Consider the following 23,775-nt stretch of genomic DNA (forward strand, 5'->3'; position numbering starts at 1 on the left):
AGAAAATATTTTAATAACATCGAATTACAAAATAATTTTCTCGCATTGGCTTTGTATCAATGTATTACATAATAATTTAACAAATTTACTATCAAAATATGGTTTTGTATTATTGTACAATCATTTCATTCGTAAGAATTCTACTCTAGCAACAAATCTGAGGCCATAGTGATGTACTGGTTTTGTTTTTTGAAATCAATTGTGTCAACATCATCTGTGCATTCCTTACAGCATCCCCAAGAGGATAACTTTTGCTTCACTAAATTCCTAAAGTCAGAATCTAGCATAAACACAATAAAAATAAATAACCCTTGTAAGGAGTTGTACATATCTGTGAAGTACCACACTGATTTGAGAACTATGCCACCTTGATTTCCAGCAACCCATGAGAATATCTCCATTGTCCAGCTAAGGCCCATGATAACGAACAAGGAAAAGCAGACTTTGAGGCTGAAAAGTAAATCATTTAATTAGAATAACTCAAGATAATTCAAAGTACATAAGAGCCCAAAGAAGTCCAAAACATGAACATATGCTCCATAAAGAAAAGGGAACTTAAAAAAATATTACTGTGAGATAAAAATCATTAGGAGATACTCAGTTCAGATGAGTAAAAATGGACTAATTTCAATGAAATGCCACAGTACTTGAATAAAGCAGGATTATTCTAAAATACAAGTTGATATTCAAGACATTGTGAAAGATATGCATGAACAACCAATTGTTAAGGACAATTTTGCATGCAATTAAAAAATTTACAAGAGGTAGATATTTCATGTGACACCCTGTACTTTTTCACACAAATGGAATATTGGGGTGATTTACTTTTGTAGACTGATTCTTCAGCTGTTTTTTAAAACTTCTACCTAAATTATAAATTCATAACTAACTCAAGGTTGGGTATTTGGTGAAAGTTGTCGTATGCCAAGTAGTAAATGCTGAAATAAAATATGAAAAATTTTTAGAGATAATTTCTCTAATAATTCTTTCTGAACAAGGTAAATATAATGTTTGCAGAAAAATAGATGTTATTAAATAAAAAAAAACAAACTTTTTCATTTAGGGATGGGAAGCAGATACAAAGGGCAATTCTTGTGTATAGCTTTTGTGCCATTGGACTTTAAAACCACTCCATTTCAACTAGCCCCTTTTCCAATTGTTAATGCAACATGTTGAAAGGGGGCTATGCTAGTATATTAGAATCAGCTGAAAAATATTTAATATAAATTCTTTTAGCTCAATTTTTTATGTATGCCCTGATGTAATTAAAAAAACACAAAATTAATATGCACATTAAAAAAAATTCATTGAATATTATTTTAAACCTTCTCAAGGCTGTATTCACTCACTTAGTTGCTACACTATCAAATTCAACTTTTGAAATGTTTTGCCTGCCATCTCAGTCTTAATTTCATCAAATTGCCTTCTGTAGTCAATCTTCTCTTTTATCCCCCACAACCCTTCCGTCAAAGTTACTTCCAGGATGTTATTTTGTTTTGAATAATATCTTGTCTTATTCATTTGTCTGTATTCCATCATCCTGGCCAAAATTCCTCGTTCTTTTTTTTACCTTAAGCCTTCAGTTGAGAAAAGTACTCGGAAGTTATGGCTGTCCTCCTTATGCTTCCTATGATATGCCCCTAATACCTAACTGTATTTTAGACAAATCCACAGCTCTCAGCTCTAGGACATTAGGCTCGTTTTTGAAGAAACACCCCAAGTTACTAAAATGGGTGAAGGGGCAACTGGAGTGTGCAGATCCAATCCTAGAAAATGGATTCTCTGCGGCTAGTCTGAAAGTGTTGTCAGATCTCAATCTCATTGGTTATCATTAGGACATTGTGGAGACTAGGACTCCTGATGCAAGAACTGAATGGTCATTTGACTCTTCCTAATTACTTGGTGGTTTCACTAATTGACACTTCCGTTTGTGATGTCCTTCTTTTCCAAAGCCCATTATTTAAATGATGTGCATTCAGTTTATAAGTACTCCTAATTTTTTCTAACAAACTACTTGCACCAAGAGGCTGAAACTTCTCTTACTTCTGCACACAATCTTTCAGTAGATTTACTCATTTTTGCTACATCGACAAATTGGTTCCATGTCCACCTAGAACACTTGTATTGGGGTTCTCTTTGCCTTTTGGAAAATTGCTGATGGTCTATGGCAGAGGCTTCTTGTAGCCTCATAGCCTGTATAGTCGCACTTCATTCAGCCTTCTTTGAACTGTCATACCACCCAATCATAGTGCCTTTAAGTTTTCAGCATTTAGTTTATACTTTCAAACATGAATGTTCTTGAACTATTTTCAATTGAACACCAGCCTGATATTGTTTGCATTTCTGAGCACTGGTTTAACCCTAAGGAAAATAAAATTACCAGCATCGATTCGGATATTTTTCAAATGAGATCACAAAAATCGTGGTGTACTTTTTTTTGTTAAAATCATCTAAAAGTGCATGTTATTTGTAGTGAAAACCTGTGCAGGGAGATTTATTTTGAGTGCTTTTTGGTGAATTTGATGTTTGGAGATGTAATTTTATTATTCTGTGCATTATCAAGGTGACTCTTCTGACTTAGTGGACCTTTTTTTTCAAGACTTAATATGTTTCTGCTTAAAATTTGGTTAAACCATTATCTACAGTGATTTCAGTGTTGAGTATGGTTCCATCTGTACAAAGAAGAATCACTTACTGGGCACACTAATGCCTTTTAACTTGACCCCTTCCGAAAGCAAACCTATGAGGGCAACTAGTTCCTCCTCCTCCTCATGCATAGATAAAATTGTTTCCAACATTCTACGAACTTTAAGTCTAAACAAAGGTGCATTCATATTTTTCTGATCATTAAGGTCAGTTTCCCAAATTTTTCTTCAATGTTGACCTCAACATATTTCGTGGTTGAAGGGGAATACAAGTTGTGTTACTCATTTACATTTCCAACGATTACTCCATTAAACTATTACAATTTTCCAGGGGCATGCAGTTGTAGAGCTTACTTTAAAAAAATTTAAATTTTAACTCTTCCTGGTAGGCGTATATTCTATACTGCTGTCATTGTGTTGAAAAACAGAGCCATCTTCAATTTGAAAAACCATTGCTGATGTGCATAGATATAGCACAAGAGGTCGTAATGATTTGAGAATAGCTGCCCACAACTCAGCCGGATTTGCTAAGAATGCAGAATATGCTGGTGTGAAATTCCTGAAAGTATTACCCTGCCTAGAAAATGAAGGGAAATAGATAATTTTTTTGTTATTAAAGTTCAAATCACATATGTATATCAGTTCCGTAGCAATCATCATTGCAACACAGTTGATGAATTCATGTCTTTTTCTTTGAGTGTCACTTTGTACATTTATAGGACAGTAGTTTGAAAGGTTCTCAGAATCACCACCAGATTTCAGCACTAGCACAACTAGTTTCCTGCATTGTAATCGGTAATCCTTTAAGAGTAAACACATCACGTGCGAGTACTCTGGGAAGAAGATGTATGTGGTATGGATGCCTCTTTGCTGTTGCTTCCGTGTAAAGATTTGCGAAGATGGAAAGAATTGAGATTTGGGCAAGCAAGGTTAAATCACTATTGGGAAGTAAGGAGGGAAGACCTTTGCTAGCAGTTAGAGATAAGTCGGGAAAGATAATAGTTGACACAAGAGAGAAGGAAGGAATAAATAGCAAAAGTGTATGGTAAAGAACTTAGGCCAACATAGAGAAAGTTAGACATAGAAAAGGAACATGACGTAGAGGAAGATAACTTAGGTCCAAGCATACTCGACGATGAGAGAGAAAGGGCATTAAGGGAGATGAAACTAAATAAGGCCGTGGGGGTGGATAACATTCCTGCGGAACTACTAAAAGGTTTAGGAAAATGTGGGAGGAAGAGGCTATATTGGCTGATTCGTTGCATCTATGAGGAAGGAATCTGGCCGGAAGACTTTGTGAGATCAGTGTTAGTTCCTATTCCGAAAAAGGTAAAGGCTACATCATGTGAGGACTATAGGATAGTAAGTTTGATATCCCACGAAGCTAAAGTTGTTCTCAGGATCATCAATGAAAGGATAGAGAGTAGGGCAAATGATTACTTAGTAGATGATCAATTTGGGTTCAGGAAGGGTTGACAAACGCGTGATGCCATTGCAGTAATGAGATCACTAATCAAGAGGATTATAGGATACAATCAGGACATATTTGACTGTTTCGTAGATTTAGAAAAATAAAAAAGCAAAGTAGATTGGAGGCTTTGGAAATGTGGGCGTGGAGAAGAATGGAGAAGGTAAAATGGACCAAAAGGAAAACAAATGAAGAAGTACTTGGTATGGTGGGCAAGGACAGGGGTTTGTTGGGAGAAATTCTAAGGAGGCAGAAAAAATGGATGAAGGGCATATTGATCGGCAGTGGGATGTTGAAGACTGTAATAGAGGGGAGAATGTAAGGCAAACAAGGAAAGGGCAGGAACAGGATAGAGATATTAGACGGGAGGAAGGAGGTATAAGGAGATGAAGAGGGACGTGATGTAGAGTAGATTGCTGGATTGTGTTTTGTTAGGAGAGTCACAAAATATTTATTTGATAGTTGTGTCCATCCAAAACCAACCTTAACCGGTAGATTACTTAGCAGTAATAATATATTAACCATTAACACAGTAATCAACCCGAAGGTTGGTTTGGTAGGTGATGGTCGAGCTCACCCAGTACTAAGCCCGATGGCGTGTGAAATTCACACATCAGGGTAGGGGGGCCAGTTCCTTTCCCTGTGCTGGTTATGGTTTCCCAGGAAGATCTGGTACCCAGGAAATCACATAACTTGGGTGGAGCTGCAGGTGCCCCGAGTGCCTTGCCCGGTAATCGAACCCAGGACCCTCCGGTGAGTAGTCCAACGCTCTACGCTCTGGACTACCACGACCCACAGTAATAATATATATACATGTGGGTTGCGGTAATCCAGGGATAACCCTTAATGAGTAAACACCTAAGGCATTAGTGATCTGGGAAGAGATCTGTGGTGCAGATGCCTCTCTTTTGTCGTTTCCATGTAGTGATTTGCAAAGATAGAAAAAATTGAGATTCGGGCAGTGATTAATTGCTTCGTAAAGAAAGGAATGAAAGCGAAGGAAATTCATGATAACTTTCAGAACACTCTGGGGGACTCTGCTCCTTGAAATACAGCTGTCGCCAAGTGGGCAAACAAGTTAAAGTTTGTTTGGGACAGCTTCGATGATGATCTACATAGTGGTTCTCCAAAATGTGCAACTACCCTAGAAATTATTGCTAAAGTGCATATTATGGTCATGTAGGATCGCCAACTGAAAATGTGAGAAATCGCTGAAGGTGTAGGGACATCATCTGAATGGGCATTACACATTTTAATAGTGGAATTGATATGAGAAAATTATTTGCTAGATGGGTACTGCGACTCTTGATGCAGGATCACAAATACATCAGAATTGAAATTCCCAAACAATGTTTGTCCAATTCTAAGAGCAAATAACAAGATTTTCTTTACCAGTTTGTGACCATAGATTAAACTTGGGTCCACTACTACACCCCAGAGACAAAAAAGCAGTCAAAGCAAGGGGAAGATGTTGATACACCAATAACAAAGAAAGCAAAGGCAATACGGTTGGCCAGTCAAGACATTGTACGCCCACACCCAAGTGCTGTTGCCATGGAAAAAATATGTGAACTAAGATACAAATTGTTGCCACATGCACCTTATTTGCCTCATTTTGCAATATCAGATTTCTATCTCTTCCCCAAGCTCAAAATTTTCCTTGGTGGACGGAGATTCTCTTCAAATGAGGAACTAAATGCCTAAGTAGAAGGGTAGTTTGCTGGCCTAAAGGAATCTAATTTTCGAGATGGGATCAAGACATTGGAATATCGCTGCTCTAAGTGCATTAGTGTATAGGGAGATTACATTGAAAAACAAAATGGTTTTACTGAGGTAAGTCATTCATTTCTATTCCATTCCAAGAACTTTTCAAATTACCCTCGTATTTCAATTTTGATCATTATTCTGACTTCAAATTATCCACTCTGTGATGTCTGCAATGAATATGAGCAGACAATGTGATATATCCCATTCATGTTCTAAACGTGTCTTTTGAGAAGCGATAAACATTTTAATTATTTATGTGCTAAAAGTGAGGTCTACACATGGAATACATAATCAATTAAATAGGAATTGACAGATCTCATATTTATGCAATTTTTTATAAGTTTCAAGGAGTTGGCAGCATATTAATTAATAAATATATAGCTGTGACTCAAGTGACATGCAATGAATGCCTTTACTTCCAATTAACCATGCTGCTGCAAATGGTCATGTGTTCATACAAATCAACACAATAATTTAGGAAAGCTGTTTAAAATGATTTTTCAGGACTGCCCCTCTTCAGACACTAGGAATATTGTCTTATGGTCTCAATACATTTTTAGTTTCCCTTTTTATTGATATGTTATGTTTGCCCATTATTTTCATGTTAACTAATAACAGCTTTTATTACATTTATCACCCAATTAATACTCAAGCATCAGATTAATGAATAAGAATTGTAAATTGACAATTTAAGGGGCACTTTATCTGTAGTTTCCCACTGTTTCAATATAGCTGATGGTATTTGTTGCAAAAGGTCCTAATATTAAACTATTCCTTTCTCTTGACTATAAATTTTAGAAATAAAGAGAATATTCACTTACGCTCTATTTTCATAAGTCATAATTTTTTTGTATTGTTCATTCCTTTGCATTGAACGACTGGCTTCCTCTTTGCTCTTCTGGACAATTTTTCTTGCTGTCATTACAAAAAGGAAAACATTTCCCACAATTAGGATAGTGATAGGTCCATAAAAATAACGTAGTGCAGCATCATCAGCTGGGAAATTGGAAAAAAAACCAATGGATTATGAATTGCTTATGCGTAGATACAAACATAATATACCATGTATTTGAAAATATGTTAAAAAGGCATTAGTAGAATTTAAAAGAATTGTCAACGTATGCAATACTAAGTTAATACTTACTCAGAAACCAACAGCTACCCACTCCAAACTGAGGCTTCAAGATAGAAGCTGGAATTGATGGACTTAGATCCAATACCATTGACACTGTAATGATTATTACTGGAATACTCATTGCAAATAAAAAGTGCTTTATAAAGGCTTTACTTTTGAAAGAATCTCGTGTATTTTTGGCCGTGAAAAATGATGTAGACACATTGCTGGAAAGTACAAGAAAGTGGCTCAAATGAAAAAAACAAGACAACTAATTCCCTTTTATTATATTTATAACTTGTTTTTAAAATATGCACATACTTCTTTAATATTAAACCTTAGAATAAAATGATTTTTAATAGTAAGGAAGAGAGTATCTTTTAATATAATACTGGCACCTTAAAATTATTGCTTGATGAGAATTAGAGGCAATTACTGTTTATAAGGTACCTTGCTTGTGAATGACTTTTAATAGTCAGAGGATTTGTAGGACAAAGAGGACAATGCCCATTAGAATCCTGTCAGGGTGACTATTTAATGCACAAGATGAGTTGTAGAATCAACTCGTATATCATAGAGATGAAGCAAATATTTGGAGTATGTGGGCACACTTACTCCTGCCCATCCTTCTCAGTGAGAGCAGGTTTCCAGCCATGGGCCAGTGATTGTGAATACACCTGGGCACGCTGTAATGTTCACCCCTGATTCAAAAAATGAAAATATATATACATCCCTTGAGGTGCGATGGCATAGTGGGTAGGATTCAGCCATCTTGACTAAATGATCCAGCTTTAAATCCACCTGAAGAATTATGATACTTCCAGCTTCACCCAGCTGTGTAATTTTTGGGGCTAGATCTTCCTCAGAAACTACAGGTGACATGAGAACAATTGGCCTATGTACATTGACAATTGTATTTCACATGCCATAGGATAAAAATTGAAACTCGTTTTGACCTATGAAATCAATATTCTAGTTGTTTTCTGTGTCTTGCATATATTTCAGTTTTGAGCCAATTTGAAGACAATATTATCATCAAATGGCATGCATTCATTTGTTATTGGAGTATGCATTGCTTTTAGATGAATGAAACTATGTTCCATGGCAGCATTTTCCTTAAATTATTGTTATTATTTGTATTGCCAATTCGTACATCAATATGTCAACTTACCCTTGAATAACTATAAGTGTGCAACTCTCCATTTAACATTGCTCCATTGAATCTCATGATATACAGAGATTCATGAAATGAGGATGAACCATCTATACACTTCTGAAAATGAAGAACAATTCAAAGCTTGCACCCTTCTTTTCTTTGAGAACAACCAAGAGTTCAGTCTGAGAGGTGAAAGTTGGAATGGCCTAAACTAAACATTATGAATAAATTGTCTTTATTTTTGGTGTTAGTTTGATGCATCCATCTACTTTATTCTCTCATCTGGCACCTTCATACTACCTTGATCAAAAAGTTCCCGGAATAACCACCGTGTGGCGCTCCCATCGTTCCGATTTGAGTTCTGTTTTTTTTGTTAAATTGGTACATCTGTTGTTGATATTCCCTTTAAATCTTAGTGTCATAACTTGACATTTGCAAAAGTTACGTAGCCAAGAGTACATCTATCTCTGTGTGTGTTGGCGATTTTTTACAATTGCAGAAATGGATTTAAATTTGCAAAAACGAACTTGCATTAAATTTTGCGTAAAAAACGGATTTAGTGGCGCACGGACGTTGGAAATGTTGGAAAAGTGTTTCGGCAACGATTCTCTAAAAAAACGGTCGTTTACCAGTGGCACGAGCGGTTCAGAAGTGGTCGTGAGTCAATCGAAGATGATGAACGCAGTGGCAGACCATCGACATCGAAAGTCGGTGAAAAAATTGATAAAGTAAAAGAAATGTTGGTCAATAACCGCAAATTAACCATCAGAGAAATAGCGGAGGACTTGAACATTGCCTATGGATCCGCCCAAGACATTGTGGTTAATGATTTGGGTTTCCGTCGTGTAGCAGCAAAGTTGGTGCCAAAAGACCTCAATTTCATGCAAAAAAGAGACCGTGTTGACGTCGCAAAAGACATGATTTGCGAGGCTGAATCCGATCCCACATTCATCAAAAGGATCATTACTGGAGACGAGACGTGGGTTTATGAGTACGACACGCAATCCAGACATCAGGCAAGTGAATGGCGTTCACCAAATGAGCCGAGACCAAAAAAACCACGTCGTTTTCAGTCAAAAAAGAAGGCAATGCTGACGGTTTTCATGGATTACAACGGTGTAGTGCATCATGAATTTTTGCCAGAAGGCCAGACAGTAAACAAAGAGTATTATTTGGGCGTTATGAGACGTTTGCGTGAAGCAATTCGCCGAAAGAGACCAGAAATGTGGGCAGAAAACTCGTGGATTTTGCACCATGATGACGCACCGTCGCACAGTGCTATCATTATTCGTAATTTTTCGACGAAAAATGCAACAAATACCATCCAACAGCCACCGAATTCACCTGATTTGGCTCCCTGTGACTTCTTTCTGTTCAATCGAGTTAAAAAACCATTACGGGGAACGCGTTTTAGCAGCCGAGAGGAAGTAATGGAAAAATCGCAGGAAGCACTGATGGACATACCGAAAACCGAATATAAAAAATGTTTCGAGGATTGGATCAAGCGCTGGCATAAGTGTGTTGCAGTCGATGGGGATTACTTTGAAGGGGACAATATAGATTTAGATGAATAAACTTGTATTTTTAATTTTCTGAATAAATTCCGGGAAATTTTTGATCAAGGTAGTATGCATTATTTTTCATACTTCCATTATTTTTTTGTACATGCATATCATCAGTCAATTTTTTCTTTATGCCATTTAAGATATCATTGCTAGATGGTGGAATCAAGAAGATTTTTGTTGGAGTAGAGTAAACAAAAATGTCTTTTCACTTGTACACTGAGAAATTGTTGATTGAAATTGAGTTGATTGAAATGGGGATTAAGATGGTCGGGGATTGATTTACATTTAGCCGGTCAGGCAAGAGGTTGCAATCAATATTGTGAATGATACAGGAAATGTGCAAATTATGGGGTGTAACCTGTTCATACAAAAAGGATGAGATGAGATTGCCAGGAAGTGACAAAGTTCAATTAAACAATTGAACAAGCAGAAGATATAAATCAGAGGAAGTGGAACAGTTTGCATAATTTGTCAATATTTGAGATGAAAACTGGCATGGTTGTACAGAAATTAAAAGGATGGTGTCGGCAAAAGAAGCATATACAAAGATGAGAAAATTAATGGCAGGGACTCATACATAGGTGGTGAAATTTTAAGAGGTCAAACTTTCACAAGAGAAAAAAGGTAGATGAAGGACTCTGGAGAGAATACTATAGAATGCAGGAAAAATGCTTTTTAGATAAATGCCAAATAAACTGCGGGAGATGCCGAAACAGTGACTTTTAATGGAGTACTCCGCTAATGTTTTTCAATGCAACAATTTCAGAGTGTAAAATATGACATCATGCATTCAAGAAAGGGTTATTACATCTCAATCTTGCTGTGGATAGCCTCATCATGGTAACCAGAAAATCACCCACCTTGGTGAGGGAAAATTACCCACAGCTATATCACATCGAAAATCACATAATAAGTGGGGTGGCATCGGTTAAATGATGTTTTTGACATTAGAGAGACATTATATGGATATAAGTATGAAGTGAATGGTTTAATACCCGATCCTCAGAAGTGAAATATGCATCTTTTATCATGAGAAAATGAACTGTAAATTATAAGTATTTTTATGAAAGAATACTCTTTAAGTATATGGTGAATGCTGGAGGAATTAACATATTCATTGAATGTGTATATCTTCTGTTGCCAATATTTATGTTAAAAAAATTAATATCCATTAAAAAAGTGTGCTATTTGAGATTATATATCACAGAGATGTACATCATAATAAAAACAGTACATTTTCACCATGACCACAATGAAAATCACTTGTACGTATTTTTTAAGCTAGTTTACTTACATAAGAGCAGTCTAAAGGCTACTGGATGAAATAAATTTTATTTTGACCAGCTGGCCTAATTATGCAGCTTAATGTGACCTTTGTGCATCCTTCCCAGCTGAATTGATGAATATGTTCAGTCATAATTGGGAGAATAGTGTTTGGGGTAAAGACTTTTTTCAAGTTTTTACAAAAATGAGAATTTCCTACATAAAAACCCATCATCCCTAAAATAAAACTTGAATTCTAATTCATGAGAATACTTCATTGATTGCAATTCAGCAGAAGGTGAATATTATACGAGGGTCATCCGGAAAGTAGTACCCGTTCGTGCCGCATGAAGTGCTGACGACGCGAGTAACCGCTGGACGAGGTCAGATAGCTTCAGTGGCTTGTCTGCCTTCTCTGAGCCAAGTTGCGTGACGCTAGCATTGCCTGTGTTGTTTCTGTGATTGTTTACAATGTTTAAAAAAATTGAGAACGCCGCCAGTTGTGAAGTGAGGGCAGTGATTAAATTCCTCAATGCAAGAAACGTTCGCCCATGTGATATTCATCGCCAATTAAAGAAGGTGTATGGAGACAATGTAATGGACGAGTCGTCTGTTCGGCGGTGGTGTCGCAACTTCAACATGGGGAGGGGGAACACACACGACGATGAGCGTTCGGGGAGACCGTCTGTCATTACAGACCAACTGGTGAGCTCAGTTGACGAATTCGTGAGGAACGATCGGCGCGTCACAATTGATGACATCTGTGAGCATTTTCCCAATGTTTCTCGAACAATTGTTCATGAAATTGTTAAACACCATCTGCATTATGCAAAAATTTGTGCAAGATGGGTCCCTCGCGTATCTCAATGAGCTGGCGGCGAAGGACTATGCAGCAGGAATACAGAAACTTGTCACACGTTATGACAAATGCCTTAATTTGCTTGGAGATTATGTTGAGAAGTAGTTTAAAGTATCCTCTTTCAAATAAAATTTTTTATGTTTGTTAATATTTACTTTTGTGTCTTTATTTCACGAACGGGTACTACTTTCCGGATGACCCTCGTATTTAACAATTAATTTTTACTTCTAAAATTAATTATTGAAAATAAATAAATTTAAACTTCCATCCTCAAAGAACCAATGAATGAGCACATGACAAATACACAGTTTAGGTATGGATTATTAGCAGTCTGAATTTTGAAACTTGTGAAATTTTCTTTGGGTATTTTATAGCATCTGCCTCATTTAGACACTAGTAACTATCAATTGAGCTATGATTTCAATGTTGGTATTAATATGTTCACAAATAATTAGTCTTATTTTTTGCTCACCTGATTATTCTCCATATGCTAAAACACATTGCAGAAAGCCAAGAGAAGCAGGCAATGAATGCAAACTGCACAATAAATGCTGAAATAAAAAAAATAATTTTAAATTAAATTTTTTAAGGTTTAATATTTCCCTTGGAGGCAAAAAATTATCCATTAGAAACTTTTTCTAAACTTTAATTTAGCAAATCAATATCATGAATGGTATTTTTGTGTATGTAAATGGGTATTTAGTATGTTGTAGTATGGGAGTATGTATGTACAATGTATGCATTTAAGTATTTGCACATATAACCTAGTATGTGCATGTATATAGTACATAATCTTTTGGTATTCTAGAGTTTAAGGTAGGTTTTGGACAAACTGAACGATGATACGTTGAATTGAGTCTTCTAACAAAAAACAAACACATTTGAAATTTCATTAAACTGTTCTTTAATCCTGTATACATAAAACCGATTTCCATTCTATCTAGCATGCCTATTCCTCCCCCTATCTCACTTGCTTAATGTTCTACCCTCTACCGGTCTTCAACATTGTCTCAAGTCTTCAAGTCTCTTTGTTCTCCATTCTTTTTGACCCAGCCAATGCTTCTACATTCTATTTTCTCTTCTGTTCTTTTGTTTGATCATCTTCAATTTGACATTACAATTCATTGCCACTTAATTATGGTTTGAATTTGCTTCTGCTTTTAAGCCATCCACATCCATGAGAAATGGAAAAGTATTTGAGAATACTTCTGGTGAGTCAAGATATATTTCCGGTGACACAATAGCATAGAGAGGGTAATAAGTTTGTGGGGAGGGGGGGGGGGAAATTAAGCTGATGTCATGAAACTCCCAAAATATGTGAATATTCTTTACTCTAGGCCAGAGCTCCAACCCATCAAAGAAATCCTTAATATTTTATTACACTATTTATTCCTAACTTTAATTACATTATTTTTTTAGAGGTAGTTCCATAGAGTTTTGGTAGATTAAGGAAGATAATTTTAGTTTAAATGAATAATCATCAACTATCAATGAACAGTCAACAATGTTAGTCAAATAGTCAAAAGTCTTGAGTGGGCCGAGATATCCAACCCATTCCACAATTTATTGCAGAAAGTCGAATGTTCTCAGTGATATATGTGGGTTTGACCTAGGAGGTTGAGTGGGGGGTTGCCCTTTTTTTCATGCCAACTGACTGCCACCCTAACATTTTTAATTTAAAGAAATAGCCATGTGGAAATTTGGTAACTTTTGATCACTTAATGTTGAAAAATTTTGTTTATTTTAATCATTCTGCAATTTGGGTGCTCTATTTTTTCATAATTTATAGAAATTAACCCTCGATAGGGCCATATTTTACTCTCCTTAGATAAATAGGCATCAAATTAATTATGATAGTTCCTATGGTTGTGACTCCAATTATCTTTGTTCAAATTTTAAAATTTTTTTCTGTGGTAACCTTTTTTATAAGTTGAGGCCACCATAATACCAACATAAAACTTTTGCAATATATTTATTATCTCTCAGGGAATACTTAAAATAGAGCGGAGCAGCAGAATTATTAACTTGTCTCTTTATTCATATTTCAGTTTTTATTTTGATATTGGAACTTATATTTATTAATTGGCACTTATCTGATATCAATGATAATATTTTTAATATGTCAGTACTTACCTATTGCTTGGCAAAGATGATTTGGTAGCATACTGCGACTCAGCTGTATTAATGCCAAACCCAAATAAGCAACTATCAAGCAACTAACATGACCTAATAAACATTTTCCATTCAGAGTGCTATGTAGCCTTGGGATTAAGATGTGAGCAATAAGAATTACCATAAGGAATGGGACAGAAATCAAGAGTCCCACTGGATACATTATTTGGGCGATCTCATCTGATTCTTCCTTACTTGGTGGTTGAAAACATACTAGGGGCAAAACAACACTGTTCTCATCACCATTGGACACCTGGAACATAAAACAACTGCGGTAAAAAATTACCCGTTTACATAGTTTATTTTTTGAACAGTCTTTTCATATTTTGAAAAATATATTGAGTACAATGATGAATGACCTTTGGGATTTTATATAAGTTTTATAATTAGTTGTGTGAAGTCAATAGACATGGTAAAAATGTAATATAAATAAGTTGGTAAATATTTGACACAAATTAAAATGCATAATAAAATTTAATTTTTGGTTCTTCATTGGTTGAAGTGAACTATTATATAAGTCATTGCATGGACTGGAATTAGAAACTCTTTGTAAACAATCAACAGTTTGTGAAAATGCATAGTTTTTAAGTGAAAGCAAGAGGGAGGAGAGGAAGAGGTAAAAATTATGAGTTTGGCTACTTGGCTTGATAAAGTTAATTTTTTCAAGAATTTGAAGAGCATCCCAAAATGCCTTGAATTATTTTCAAGAGTAGAATCAGGTGGAATTTTATACTATTACCCTACAGATAAAATATTGGGGAAATAAGGTAAAGGGAGGGAGGATTTTTGGACAACATGAAGAAAGTACGAGGGTCATCCGGAAAGTAGTACCCGTTCGTGCCGCATGAAGTGCTGACGACGCGAGTAACCGCTGGACGAGGTCAGATAGCTTCAGTGGCTTGTCTGCCTTCTCTGAGCCAAGTTGCGTGACGCTAGCATTGCCTGTGTTGTTTCTGTGATTGTTTACAATGTTTAAAAAAATTGAGAACGCCGCCAGTTGTGAAGTGAGGGCAGTGATTAAATTCCTCAATGCAAGAAACGTTCGCCCATGTGATATTCATCGCCAATTAAAGGAGGTGTATGGAGACAATGTAATGGACGAGTCGTCTGTTCGGCGGTGGTGTCGCAACTTCAACATGGGGAGGGGGAACACACACGACGATGAGCGTTCGGGGAGACCGTCTGTCATTACAGACCAACTGGTGAGCTCAGTTGACGAATTCGTGAGGAACGATCGGCGCGTCACAATTGATGACATCTGTGAGCATTTTCCCAATGTTTCTCGAACAATTGTTCATGAAATTGTTAAACACCATCTGCATTATGCAAAAATTTGTGCAAGATGGGTCCCTCGCGTATCTCAATGAGCTGGCGGCGAAGGACTATGCAGCAGGAATACAGAAACTTGTCACACGTTATGACAAATGCCTTAATTTGCTTGGAGATTATGTTGAGAAGTAGTTTAAAGTATCTTCTTTCAAATAAAATTTTTTATGTTTGTTAATATTTACTTTTGTGTCTTTATTTCACGAACGGGTACTACTTTCCGGATGACCCTCGTATAAACTTGGCCAAAATAATATGAAAATGAAGAACTGCAGAAGAAAGCAATGTAGGTTGTAAAAGAGCAAGTTATTTTACTGGACGGCATATAGGATGCAACCTCATTTCAGTAAGTCACACGTAAGAAAAAAAGTGCAGGAAATTTATTATGTTAATTTTCTTAACACAATTAATTTCACTCTGTAAAAACAGTGCATGCTATTTTGTTATGATCAGTTGTGATAAAATACGATTGAGTTCATTTGATATCTCACTCCCTTCTCCTTTGACAAGGCAGAAGTGGTTAATATAATATTCCCATCACATAAAGTGATGAGCTTAAGATTAACAATCCCACCTACAGCATTCTTCAATTGAATAACGAGCATTAATGCATATAAGTGACTACAATGAACTAGAAATTATGGAATCAAAATAGGTAGTAGATCATCTGGGGTAAAAATAACACTCATTATTGAATGCTAACCCATAGAGTTCGAACCTTCACAAATATGACTCAGATGATACTTTTAACCATAACTTTGGGTAAAAAAGGTGTGTCTTATATGCAATCAAGTATGGTAATGTGATATGATATGCATCATAATTGTTGGAAACCATCTAAAGCATCAACAAATAATTAATAGACATTAGAAATTGGTACCCACATCATAATAACTCAGGAAAAATGATTGGGAATACTAAAGTTTTTAGCATCAATGTTCAAGGAACAGAAGTTTCTTTTCTTCAATAAAAAGTCAGATTCAGAAGGGAGTATATGACTGTCTCATTACTCTTAAAATTGTGCTTGTTCTGCATGTTTTTTGTTTTACAGTATTTAATATGAAATCGGCCATACTAAATTTTTGGCTCGACTATAGAATGATACTTTTATAATTTAAGACAAAAATATTTTTGAAATCTTAGGAGAATCCAGATTAAGCCCTGAATTAGGTGGGGCTTTTTAGCAATTTTGTCTGAGCGGTCACTGAAAAAGAATTTGTGATAAAATGACTTACGCCTTTCATTGTGTCGGTTTTATTGAGGGAAGCAAAATTAATATTGTAAATAATGTCAATCAGAGTTGTAACAATAAAGTATTATGGAAGAATATTTTCCAAGGAGAAGTCCCATTACATTTTCTACACATAATTGACAAAAATAGTTCATTCACATCCAAGTGAAGTGGATAGTCTTATGATGATGATAACACAAAGTATACTTTTAAGGAAGTATATGATGTAAAAATCAGAGGATAAAATTTCAGCTTATTTTATCACCAATGACATTAATAAATTGACAAAGCAAAAATGGTTACAAATGGTTTTTCACTCAATTCAAGGAATTTTACATGCCATTAATGATAATAATAGAACACCAAGATAATTCAGCAAGGGCAATTTATTTTGATTAAATTGCCATTGATGCTTGAAAGATGTATAAAAAACCAAATCTTATGGTATTGGAGTAGTAGACCTGTTTTGAGAGGAATATCCTAAGTTGCGAAGTAGACAAAGGGTAGCTGGTACAAGCAGATAGAAGAGGTTATTACTAGAGGAGGTGACTGACATAAGGTCATTTTCATGATCAGGTTTAGATGGGTGATTAGGTAGAATTTTAGTAAATGGAAGGTTAGAGAGAGACCTGGCACAGGTATTAGCGTACTATTGTTGAAAGATGCTTGGAGTTCACACAAATTTAATGTTCCATCCATTGGGCTGTGTAATCTATGTACTTTAAGTTATCTCCACATGGCATTTAAGAAGGGATAGGGATTGCTTTGAAAATTTCTGCCACCACCTGGATTCAAAACCAGTTCATCAGGATGGGAAGACAGCACACTAGAATTTACCAAAACCCAATATCCTGTATGCAGATATCTTCCTACTTGGCAATGTTTCCTATTCTCATTTGGTGGATGCAGAGCATTTTCATTGGAGATGGATCATTGAAAACTATAATAGAGGGGGGAATCTTAGGCAATTGAGGTAGGGGTAGGTAAAGGATAGGCATTGTGGATGGAATGAAGGGTGGTGGAATGTATACAGCCTTGAAGAACAGTTTATTTTAGTGTCTTGCTAATTAAGGCTAACAAATTTATCAATGTTCATTCAAAACCTAACTTAAATGGTAGAATACCAATAATAATAATAATAAGAAAAGTATTTATTCAGTAAGATATTATTCTTCTCTTATAGAATTTCTTTATACCATTGTAAATCAAAAAAGCATGTAAGGCAGCATACGACACCAATGTCAGAAACAAATGGTCATTTGAGTAAGGAGATGATATCTTCCTCCAGTTCCCTATTTGTCCTCTCATTCCCATTCTCTGTAATCCTTCCACATTCACTTTTCCCATTTCCTCATCTTGAGTGTTGTGGCTTTGGCATTGTTGATACATATAAATGTTAGCTAAGAATTATTTTTCATCCATAAGATCACAACTCTTGGAAAAAGGCAAAAAGGGAGGCATTACTGAAATCCTGTTTCTTCTTCTCATTTGCATGTTGAGGACAATTCAATTTAAAACTATTTTAAATCTGCGGTGGGGTACTTGAAATCCATCAAGAAAATTTCCCTTATGTATTCAAGGAATATTGGAAAGAGATCTGGAGAGAAAATTTGAGCAGGAAGACTCTTAACCTTGATGTGAATAAATTATTCATAAAAACAAAAGATTTAAAAACTTCATAAATTATATTGAACATTGAAAATTTATGGATATTGTTTTATAAGCTTGAAGTGTCTCCATGTATTCAGTTCTGAATGAAATCAATTTAATATGAAACACTGAGATTCTACTTTAAATGGTGTTCATACTTTTAAGAGTGTTCTTCAACTGGAATATACCCAAATTAGCACATCAAAAATTTTGAAAAAGTTATTTTTTCACAGTGCATGGAAAAAAATCATGGATTCCACATTGAAATTTCGAGTAACAAGTGTCAAAACTGCTACAATATTCTTGTTTTTAGTGGAATCTTTATTATTAGTACTCTTCTTTAAAGAACATTACAGGTGCACATATTCTTCTACTTAATTAACTATCTCAAAACTCATTTGCTATTATTATTATTTTATTGGTCATAAGGTAGGCATACAATGGACCTATCAAACAGAACACGCTGGACATATGACAGATATCACAGCATCAGACATATAACAATTGGCTGCAGATCAGACATATAACACAAAACAGCACATCAGGTATAAAACATGTTAGAAAATCATCTAAGTTTCTCTATGAATAAAAAATTTGATCACTGAGTACAGAGCTTTAGAGTTTAGCCATGAATATGTACAAGGTTTTTGATTGTCACCTCCACCGCTCTTCCCACCCTCAAAAGGCACTTTATACATATCTCCCACCCATGAGCATCTCACCACTCTCCAAAATGAACCCAAAGATATGATTATGTGATACTAAATGAAAATTTAACTTTCATGGGACACCACAATTGTGGTTTTGTTGAGAAGTTTGGCATAAAACTCATTTTGACTACAGAAAATAATATCTAATACTATTCCATGTAATAAGGTTTAATCTATAGATAATGCACTTGGTCATTTTAGAGATCTTTAAGTGCAGTTTCATACAAGACTTGTAAGTAATGGACTCTACAAGTTTTTTATGTACAAACTCCTCATCCTGTTGCTCTGTACTGGAAGAATACAAAGAGAATGTAAATCTTAATCAAGAATTACGAAAGAATTCTAACTTCGTTAAATTAAACTGATTTTTAATGCCATCATACATCATTGTCATAAACAATTATTCAATTAAAATGTAATTGTTAGCATCATTCTGGGAATGATTATGACAAAATGCTTTTTTGAATTTAAATGATTTGTTAATTCTACTATGGTTCTCTTCCCTAAGATATTGGATTTTTTATGGACCACTCCTAAAAAAAATCCATTGGTTTAGCAAGCAACTCTCTATCATCAGTAAGGAATATTAACAGGGTAGAGCAAACTGCTGATGACAGTACCTGTTTACTTCATTGAAAAGCATCACTTTGTTTTGACTCCCTAGCCCTATCACCCTGATAATGTCTCTGGTTTCTACGAGCGGCATGGTGCACAACCACTGCTTAACATTTAGTGCAAGTATGAATGATTTCATTCCAAACTATTTTAACTTGTCCTATCTCACTTTTGTTGACTGGTATCTACAATTTTTTGAAATATCAGAGTAAGTTACTGTATCTGAACTTGTGCTTCACTTAGTGCTTTAACTAGTGTGGATTAACATAGACCATACCAGTGACAGAATCATGTGTATGCATAATTTATAATTTTATGGATAACGTACCAATGCGAGGAATGAAAAATCAGCACCCATCTTGTGAATTGAAAGCAACATGTATCTTCTATTGAAATGCTACATCATGTGTCTTGTCCCTATAAGCCATATATTCCATCAAAAAGACTGCCAATTAAATTTTAGCTTGAAGCATCCCCCTTTTGTGTCCAAGAGCATAGGCTAAATGTGATTGATGAGAGATGTGTAATTTTGTTTCCAAATATGACATTACATGCCTGATTTTTTTCATTTTCATAGCGATCATCCGCTCCTTGTGACTGATTAACCAGACGCTGTCTATCAGCACGTGTGAATTTTTAATAATAATAATAATAAAGACATGGAAGGGATGGCTGGTGTGTCCAGATGATGGCTGATTAGTTAGTAGAGCTCTATCTATTCATGATCATTAGTCTTGCCAGGTCTCAGAATGGAATTAACATCACTTATTCAGCAACCAAAAAAATGGGTAGTTATTTATTTTACTGGATGAATAAATAAATAATAATTATGGAAAATTGACAGATGAGTGTATATTAGCATAGTTAAAACTATACCCCACGAATTGCACAAATGTAAGAATGTATGCCTAAAATTGCTGTACAATGTAATTGGATGAATTTACCTTAAATAAGAGGCATATTTCATCAAATACCTAATTAGAGCCAACCCTAAACCTCTTTCTAAATCTTGTGTAACTTTCTGTTAACAAGGATATGAGTATAGAGAGAAATGATCAAATGGTTGGAGAAGTCCAAATGATCAAATAATTTTAAAATTAACTGAATAACTAAGCCAATGTGTATTGGTGATTGTAAATAATGATCTGTTGGTGCCAGTGGATTCATCCAATAAACATTGGAACTTGCACCTGTATGAAACAGATGCTTTTGGAATGTCTCTCATGAACCTTTTTATTGAGCAGTTTGTATCTTAATACTGTAATGCAAGACACTGTGATAATTATTTGCACTTTTATCCCTCCCTCATATTCCTCAAAGTATTTAGGTGTGCAATAAAAAGAAATAATGGCATTGAAATGGTTTCCGTTCTCTATTTTTGCTGATTCTTTCTTATATAGTGTATGCACAAGAGTCATATGTTGCCTAAAAAATCTTGCAATTTCCTGTAAATAGGTATTTTGAATGAAATTTATGATGCTCACTTTATTATTTATCTCAGATATACAAAAATGATATAATTGTACAGATACAGAAACTGTAGAAATTACAATGCCCGAGTGTCAATGTTTTAAAATAGGCCTATCGCCAAGATTGTTTTGAATGCGATCCACCTCATTATTTTCTTCAGAATGAAATAATTTGTCCTAGCGTGACTTGATATTAAGTACTACTGGAAAATAATTAACTTTTGCCCACTTAAGAATAGTTATTTATTTTATCAGCTATAATCTACTTCTTTGTGTGGGTTATTGATGGGCCCTGGCAGTATAAATTACTGTATACTGCCCCGAGTACACTTCTAAACCCTTTCTAACATGACATAAAATATCCCTGAACCCCATATTACAATTACTCATTCTAAAACTAAAGCACTACATACTTTCTACTTTCCTTAACTTATTCCCAAATTCCTATTATTTTCCTCCCTCTACTTTGCTATCCCGAAATTCTTCCCTCTATAATTGTTTTCAGTATCCCATTGCCTATTGTACATCAGTGTATTCTACATCCTTTTGCCCTGCCTTAATTCGAATTTCTCCCAACAGCCTTCTCCTACCGGGACTGAAGGGTGGCCGGGCCAGCGTTGCAAAGGTGCCCCGGTTCAGATGATCCCTCACCAAGAGGGTGGTGTGACTGGGCGCATTGTCTTAGTGGAGCTTCCAGCAAGCGCTGATGTATGGATTGACACGCGCAACCCTTTTTTTCAGGATTTTGAGTTTTCACGCGAAACTTAACGTTGACGGTCTGCCCAAACACATGGTGTACGATACCATTGGCGTGGAAAAACACAACGAGCATGGCGACATTACTTTCCGGACGAACGTTGAATGCTACAACACAACAATCCTTTGATATAAAAGGAAAGGACAAGCCATTATAGCAACGAAATATCAGTTTAGACTGCGATAGTTACAAACATTAAAACATCAACCTTATAAAGTGGTAATGTCGTGACATTTCTTGAGATTGTAATATTACTGCTGTCAAGACGGTGCTGAATCGTGTAAAAGTATACTATATGCGTTGCTCTACTTTTGAGCCCAAGATTTTACCACACCGGTGAAAATATTTCATCGCTAAGGGGTAAGAATGAGATTCTTTCCTTTGAACCTGTCATAAACATGTACTACCCTTTCGAATATGCTAAATCCTGGCGTGAAAACAATTTAGAATAAGATCATTCGAGTTTAAGAGAAACTTTCAAATTGTAGTAGTAGTATTTAGGGGAGGCGACCGACTGCTGAGGTCATTTGCGCCATAGGTGATGGACAGGAAAGGATGAAGGGTGGAGAGAAACCCGGCGTCGGCATTAGCCTACGAAAGGCGCCAAGGGGTCCGCAGATTAACGTCCCATCCGACGGACGGTGTACTCATTCAAAGTGCCCTCCACAAATAACTTCAAGTAGGGATCGAGATACCTTTGAAAAACATTCAACACAGCCGGGATTTGAACCCGGGCCCCCTGGGTGGGCAGCCAGTACGTTAGCCCCCGCACCATCTCGATCCCCTTTCAAATTGTTCACGTTGATTTGGAAAGAACGATATTATATCAGGAAACGTACTTAGTATTTTCTGAGAGAATATTGCTATGAATGTCTTTTAGCATCTTGGGTATAAACACGCAGCTAACATTTTTAATTCTCGGTACTCACTTTGTCTTTGAAGAATCCCTCCATGCAAAAGGTTTCAGCACCACTGAAAAGTGTGGATGTGACTGGTAGCCAGAGGGAGCCATTTTCCAGCAAATAGAATTCATCTTCGGCGTCAATAGATGGGTCTATTTGGTACCTCCCATGCAAGCATATGTCACCAAATTCAAGCGTAAAAAGATCGACCAAGGGGGCCTCGATTTGATGCGTCACATTGTGGTAAACGACTGGAAGAAAGGAAGGTCCACCCGATTCTCTCTTGAGGCATCCCGTACGAGTCAGTTCCTCACCGAAATTGCAGCACTTCCGAAGCACAGGCTTTTTCTTTCTCGTCAGATCTGTCACAGACGTTCCCTCATACGACACCACACCTTCTCCGACAGGCGTTGTAGCATCAATGACAATCGGGCTCGTGCTGGTCTCCATTGCTTGTTGATATTCCGATGCAACCATTGGCGACCACTCTCTCTTTTTGGTTAGCAATAATCTATGTTTATCTTTCACTCTGTCGTAATGGAATGTCGAAGTTAACCAGGCGGAACACGAATGTAGGAATACGAGCGTCAATATGAGCAGGAACTGAGCAGAAGCCATCTTCTAACGTTAGTTGAAAACTGGCTCGCTTTAAAAGAGAACTCGGTGAATTTTACCGCCCGCCTTGCGTTGACCTTGGCGGCAATTGCAAACACGCCATAGTTGTGATTTCATTTAACAAATCGCCGCGAAGTTCTCATGAGGTATTCATTAAGTTCTCCGTGAAATTTCAACTCGGACTCAACGGACTCTCGCGTCAGGTTGCCTGTGCTTTGCTCGCTACCCGTGCCTTCGATCTTTTATCAGATGGCCGTGCTTATCACCTTTCAAGTGTTCGAGGTTTTACGAAACGTCATCGGGACGTCGATTGTCGGTCAAGCGGGGCGGAGGGGAAATCAAGGGAACACATAATTTCACATATACATAATCTCACTTAATGCAACCCCTCGGAGTTATTTAGGGAGGGTAAGGTGGGGTCCATCCAGGACCCCCCACTCGAGTATAAGATTATTGTGTAAACTATTGGTACTTTTGTCGTATTAACAGCA

At 36.2% G+C, this 23,775-nt stretch overlaps 1 protein-coding gene across 1 annotated transcript; it reads right to left on the bottom strand.

The window, feature by feature from the left end:
- Window positions 1–138: 138 nt before the first annotated feature.
- LOC139687947 (probable G-protein coupled receptor Mth-like 10) lies at window positions 139–23,327 on the bottom strand. Its single transcript, XM_071585313.1, has 6 exons — window positions 22,697–23,327; window positions 13,971–14,262; window positions 12,310–12,388; window positions 7,025–7,221; window positions 6,702–6,876; window positions 139–450 (listed from the first exon to the last, which is right to left on the bottom strand). The coding sequence occupies exons 1-6, from the start codon at window positions 23,285–23,287 to the stop codon at window positions 141–143; spliced, it is 1,644 nt and encodes a 547-aa protein (XP_071441414.1). The 5' UTR covers window positions 23,288–23,327; the 3' UTR covers window positions 139–140.
- Window positions 23,328–23,775: the final 448 nt, after the last annotated feature.

Source organism: Hetaerina americana, unplaced genomic scaffold, assembly GCF_022747635.1.
Source record: "Hetaerina americana unplaced genomic scaffold, ioHetAmer1.1.p SCAF_2, whole genome shotgun sequence".
Classification (NCBI taxonomy): domain Eukaryota; kingdom Metazoa; phylum Arthropoda; class Insecta; order Odonata; family Calopterygidae; genus Hetaerina; species Hetaerina americana.